The 6,656-nt window shown below is 38.0% G+C and overlaps 1 protein-coding gene across 1 annotated transcript in view; it reads right to left on the reverse strand.

Moving 5' to 3' along the window:
- Positions 1-401: 401 nt before the first annotated feature.
- LOC125485609 (disintegrin and metalloproteinase domain-containing protein 12-like) overlaps positions 402-6,656 on the reverse strand; it is a 46,081-nt gene continuing 39,826 nt past the window's right edge. Inside the window, exon 6 of the mRNA XM_048609160.1 lies at positions 402-410. Within this exon, the coding sequence (XP_048465117.1) occupies positions 402-410 (9 nt within the window). The remainder of the gene's footprint in view (positions 411-6,656) is intronic.

Consider the following 6,656-nt stretch of genomic DNA (forward strand, 5'->3'; position numbering starts at 1 on the left):
TCTTTAAAATCTACCAATTTAATCAAACCTTTGATCATTGCCCTTATATCTCAATGTGTGGTTTGATAAAAAATTTGCAAAAGCTTATGTGAGGTGTCTTGGGATGCTTTACTATGTTAAAGGTGCTATACAAGTTCTGAGGAAGGGTCACCGAAACATTAACTCTGATTTTTTCTTCACAGGTGCTGCCAGATCTGCTAAGCTTTTCCAGCAACTTTGTTTTTGTTCCTAATTTACCGCATCCACAGTTCTTTCAGTTTCTGTATAAGTACATGTTGTTGTTGTAAACTTGAGCTGATATCCTGAAAGCAAATTCAAATCCAAATATGCAGGTTTTAGCAATTGATTTGAAGTTTTGGGCTTAAATTCAGAGTACTCAAATCATTTGCTCTCACGTCTGTTTACTGAAACTAAAGTCAAATTTCAGCCACATTTTTGTGCCCTTAAATGGTGGGCAGTTCTTTCCTGTAGAATGTCAACACCCAGACACACCTTGAAGTTGCTACTTTGCAAGTTCAATAGTTGTGCTTCTAATATTTCAGCAACTTCCATTTTGAACAGTGATGGAGAAAAACTGAAAGCAATTAAAATGATAATTGCATTGCATGGTAAGTAGATGGGCCATTGGGCTGTCAGGGCAAAATTGCTTAGGGAAAAATTGGATCAGTTAACAAATGCAATCACTTGATGCACGCAAGCAATAGCAGATAAGTTACCATCCTCCCAGTGAATAGCAGTTGCTAAAGTTTTCACAAAATTTTACATATGGTTTCAGTACATTCGTTAATTTATGATTCAAAATGCAAAGTAATAAAAAAATTCTTAACTTCTCAAATTCCTCTGGTTCTGTACTCAAGCATGTAACTGAGTAGCTTTCATCCCTGACTTTTATTTATCTCTATTACACTGAAAACAGTTCCAACTCTGCAAAATCCATTTTTCTTCAAACATTTTGAAAGAAATGAAACACAATTCTAAATTCACAGAATCATCCCAAAAAGGAAGTATCACATCTAGTTTCTGTACATAACTTTAGGCAGTTTGAATACGTTAAGCTTCTAATTTCAGAGTCTTGAAAACCTCAAGTCTGGACCTAATAAATGGCTTCATTCAAACCATATGACTTTGGAAATCTGTACTCATCAGTCATGGTAAACATATGTTTGGCTTAGATTAAAAGCAAAAAATGTTTCATAGAAAGACCATGTTTTGAAATATATTTGCATCAGAAGATTTTGCCAATATTGTGCACACTTAAGTATATTTTATAATAATCTTTTGTTCATTTAATGTGTATTACATGTAGGATAATTGGCAGCTGATATATTTGGCTGTAACTAAGATGAAGTAGGTTATATACTTTAACTTGTTTCCTTATGACAGTGATTTTATGCTATATACACTGCATGTAGAATTTTGGATAAACATATTTTATTTCGCAGTTTTCAATTTATTACAGACCCCCTTCGATGTCATAGATTGTATTTTCTGTGCTATCATTTCTAATAGATTACAAATTATAAATCTATCAGTGAATGAACACTTGTACGATTCTGACCTATGCACAGCAGGAAAGGTAACAATATGATCTCCAGCCTGATTATCTGCTCAATGCTGTGCTAGCTATCTGCTGGGCAGCAGCAGAACTGTGGCAGTAGGCCTTACTGTCCTCAAGTTATGAATAGGAAAATCAGTCAAGGTTCCTAACTCAGATCGTTATCAGTAATACAGCAGTAGCAGAATATTTAGAACAGTGACTAACTGTGCATTCAAAAAGCCAGGTTTTCACAAGGCATCTGAAAGGAGAGGAGAGAGGTCATTAAGGTGAAAAATGATCAAATGTTTTAGACCAAGATGTGAACACTCCATCACTCAAGGTTAAGTGAAAGGAGGAATAGGGATGTAAAGGAGGCTTGAAATCTGGACTAGCAGATTAGGCAGAAGGAGAATGAAGAGGTAGAGAGGATCCCAGCACATGGAAACGTTTAAATGGCAGGCAGAGCTGGGTTGTCAAATACGTTTCCTTCTCCATTCTTACTCTTGAGGGAAATGTGAAGACAAACTCAGTGATAATGCAGAAAACATTGACAAAAAGGTAAGACAGTGTGTGACTTGGAGGGGAACTTGAAGGTGGTGGTGATGAATCTGCTGCCCTTGTCCTTCTAGCTGGCAGAGGTTGTGTCTTTGGAAGGTGCTGTCAAAGAGATTTTGTGAGTTGCTGCAATGCCTTTTGCATATGGTTCAGACTATTGCACTGTGCACATGAGGACAGAATAAATGCTTAAGTTAGTGGATGAGTGCCAGTCAAGTGAGCTGCTTTGTCCTCGATTGAGTGGAGCCTCTTGAGCTGCTGGGTTGTTGGATCAGGAGGTGTATACTTTTGACATGTATTCCTGTAAATAAACACTTACAACATTTTCTGAAGATTAGTTTCAGTTCCTGTCTTTCACCAGTTGACTTTCTGGAATACCATTACAGTGTATTTTTAAATGGAAGTGTTGTAAAATAAAATCAATGGGTACTTGAGCTTTCACACCTTTGAATAAACCCTAGAACTTAACAGGAAACTTACTGAAAAACACAGGGATTTGCTGTAAAACATTTTGACTTATTAGGGCAATGGATGGAGAATTATTAGCAACACAACCACTATTATATTCCGTTTTGTCTCAGAAGACCCCACAGCAGGCACAAGGTCTCACAAAGTATGAACAAAAATGGAAGTTGCTGGAAAAGCTCAGCAGGTCTGGCAGCACTCTGAAAAATCAGAGTTCTGAGGAAGGATCACCAGACCCGAAACATTAACTCTGATTTTTCTTCACAGGTGCTGCCAGACTTGCTCAGTTTTCCCAGCAACTTCTGTTTTTGTTCCTGATTTAGAGCATCCGCAGTTCTTTTGGTCTCAGAAAGAATTGCTGATAGATGAAGTAATTTGTTGAGTGTTGGAAGCATGTAAAACGTACACCCATGCACAAGGTTCAGTGTAAATTGGGTTTTGGGCCTTGTCTGCATAAAGGCAGCAAGTTTCAGATATCAATCAGTCATCTTACTGCTCCAGATGCAGATGCTCAAGAAGCTCAGCTTCTGCAACACTGAGTAAGTATAAAGGCAAGGGGGAAAGTGAGTTGGTGTCAGAGAGCTTTTTCTAGCAATAGTTTTGTGGAATGAACATGAGCAACTTTGCTCCTTTTCTCTCTCTCTGTCTCTCTCTCTGTTTCGGGTACCACCTTAGACTTCCATTGTGTTTATGCTGGTCCATCATGCAAAAGTACTGCAGTGGTTTGTCAATATTTCTGCATCATGGCAATCCAAGACATTCTCCTACTCTTCACGCAAAATGGCAGAATTTACAGGTTGAAAATCGACCTGTTTGGCCACGTGATAAACAATCCTACTAAGGCCATATAGTCCTGGGTGTGAGGAAATCAATAGCTTCTGACTTCAAGGCAAGGACGCTACCTGATGCACCACAAAACCTCCCCACTACCTCCACATAAGCATAGAGTTAAGAAAATGTCAGTCATCTTTTTGTAGGTGAGTTCAGCAACCTGTTTAAAGACCACTGACAATGTTGTAGTAGAATTAGAAAAGCTGTGTGAAGTATGTGTCGTTCATAAACGATTTTGGACAAGGGTTTATAAATAGATTTACAGGCCCTGATTGGCATATTTAATGCAGCTAAGATCTGTCTGGTACCCTGGACAGTTCCAGGGAAGATTGTTGCCCAGACCTGGTCTCCCAGGTGTTAACAAATTTTCAAAAGAACAATCTGTATGGCATCCAATATTTCCTGCAATGTTGAAGCTCCTTTTAGTTGCTGGGATACAGCTTACAGAAGGGATAAATTGTGTTACATTTACTGGGTACCATGGTTACGAGACACTTTACATGAAAACAAGTTTCTTCTCTACACTATCAACAACTTGATATTATATTTTGGCTCACGGAATCACTATTGTTTACATTTGAAGAGTGATTATATATTTTGTAAGAGATGACATATAAAAGATACTATATAGGAAACATTGTGAACCAGTGCAAGTTGAAACTCAATGTGGAACAGTGGCAATGCAATGTATGAATTCGGAAAAATAATGACTGTCTCAGACATTGTGTTCTAGAGCTTTTAATAAACAGCAGATTTTAACACTATTAAAAGGCACTTAATACTGTTGCCACAGCTCCCTGAGGCCAATAATGCGACCGTGATGATAGTGGTGCTAACCCATCCTGTCTGGTTGATTTCTCTACTTAATGCCCATTGCACTTAATGTACAAATGAACTGTGCTCAAAGCTCAAGGTTAAGGTCCTGAGTTTTATGTAAATTAGGTAAAATTCAGTAGCAGATCTTAGTTGCCTGAAGATTACTGTGGACTCTCAATTTTATTTCAAATAGTTGCTGTAAGAGTTGCTCTTGCAGTAATGTTTGTCTTAATTCAAAAAATGGGTTCCTAGTTTAAAATTCCTTTTATTACCTGCTGATTTATTTCCAAATGTATGATAGGTTCTTTCATGCAGAGCCAGGTAGCTTACTAATTTGCTTTTATTTTTGAACACAAAGATAGTATCAATTCCTAAAATTTTATGTTGTTTTCCTTTGAAAGGACCTTTAAAAGGTTTTCAGCACCCAATTATCCCCAGGCTATGGCCTTAATATTTCCAGCATTTATTACAAGGAACAGTGAATATTAATTTAAAGAAATTAACTCAGCCTTGAGGCATTGTGATCAGTTTTATGCCCTATAGGTATATGTTGTTTCCAAATGCAGTGGTCCTAACCTCATTGCTCTCAGACTGAAAATAGTCCCTGTGGCTATGCAAATGATTTCCAATACTACACAGTTGTTGCAAATACAAAGCGATTTAGCTGTTTGCATTTTTGTTAAATCTCTTCTTCAAAACTGCATGACAAGGATATTGTGATCTATTTTGGATTAATTTTGAATTTATAATTAATTAATTTTAAATAATTAATTTGTTCATAAATGTAATGTTATGTCTTCAATATTATGCACCTTTAGTGGAATGGCATCATCTCTTCAAATTAAACAATCCTATCTGAATCATGGGTAATTATATCTTAAAATAGAGACAAGAAAACAAAGTGCTTTATACATACAAAGTGATCCCCAATTAGACCTCAGGCCATAAGAAATAGGAACAGGAGAAGGCCATTCAGCCCCTTGATCCTGCTGTACTATTCAACATGATCGTGGCTGATTCAGCATTCCTGATGTCTATTTTCCTGCCCATTCACCATAACCCTTGATTCTCCTACTGATCAAATATCTATCTTTCTCAGCCTTATATATACACAAGGCAAGGAGTTCCAAAGTTACTCAACCTCAGAGAAGAAAGTCATCTTCATCTCAGTCTTAAATTGGCACTTATTTATTCTGAGACTATGCCCTTTGTTCTATTGATCAGCAGGGAAAAAAATACATTTTTCTCTAATTTCAACTCTGCATCTTCCCTTTTTCTCTGCCTTTTCTTATTCCATGTGTGTGTCTGTGTACAGAGACAGTACACTTTTCATGTTACAGTCTTAAAACTGTCATCCTTTACAGAACTAGTTGTCTAGCTGCTTTCTTTATTTAAGAACTTTCCAATTCATTTTCCCTACCAAATATAAATGATATTTAACAATGAAGGCCTTTTAGCTATTAGGACGTATTTTAAACAATAGTGAAAAACTTGATGCTACACGGAAATGTAAATATCTTAACGAGAGTTGAGGCAAATTCCCCGCCCAATTAATGGAGCTGCCTGTAGAGTATAAGTAGCAAAGGCCGATGTCAAACATGATGGGTTCTGCCTCTGCCTTACAGAAAAAAAGGGAGCATTTCCCACACCCAGAAATCTAAACGCTAAATGAGAGGTTATGTACTTGATCTGGCATAAACTTCCTGAGGGCCTGATACATTCCACTGCAAAGCCTTTTCACTTTTCCCACCTTGAGCTAGATACCTGTATGTTAAAATGCACCAGATTGTAGCAGTAAGACCTGATGCAAGTTAAGGGAGGTGGCTGAACAGGTTCCACCTCCCATTCCTCAGACTGTTATTGGACATCGCCTTATAAGACTGTGTGGCAAACACAGAAGTACATCATCATGCAGGAATCTCCAGTGTTTTTGTCCTCTTGGTTCAGTGATGGCTCTGTTGGCTACATCATTGGAGTTGAATGGATGATGGCCAATTTGCCAAACACAAGCTCTGGTGAGTTTACTACTGACATGAGGTCAACTGTTTGCCCACATCTGTGATGCAAGGTTGGCTGCATGCAAGACCTTAAGTTGACTGGGATCAGAATTGGTGCATGGGAAATCCATAAGATGTAGGAGATGAATTGGGATATTTGGCCCATTTAGGCTGCTCGACCATTCAATCATGGCTAATATGTTTCTCAACCCCATTCTCTTGCCTTCTCCCCGTAATCTTTGATCCCTCACTAATCAAGAACCTGTCCATCTCTGTTTTAAATACACTCAAAGTCTTGACCTCCACAGCCTTCTGCAGCAATGAGTTCCACAGATTCACCACCCTCTGGCTGAAGAAATTTCTCCTCATCTCAGTTCTAAAGGGTTGTCCCTTCACTCTAAGGCTGTGCTCTCAGGACCTGGTCTTTCCTACTTATAGAAACATCTCCTCTATAC

This window comes from Rhincodon typus, chromosome 20, assembly GCF_021869965.1.
Source record: "Rhincodon typus isolate 14 chromosome 20, sRhiTyp1.1, whole genome shotgun sequence".
Taxonomy (NCBI): Eukaryota; Metazoa; Chordata; class Chondrichthyes; order Orectolobiformes; family Rhincodontidae; genus Rhincodon; species Rhincodon typus.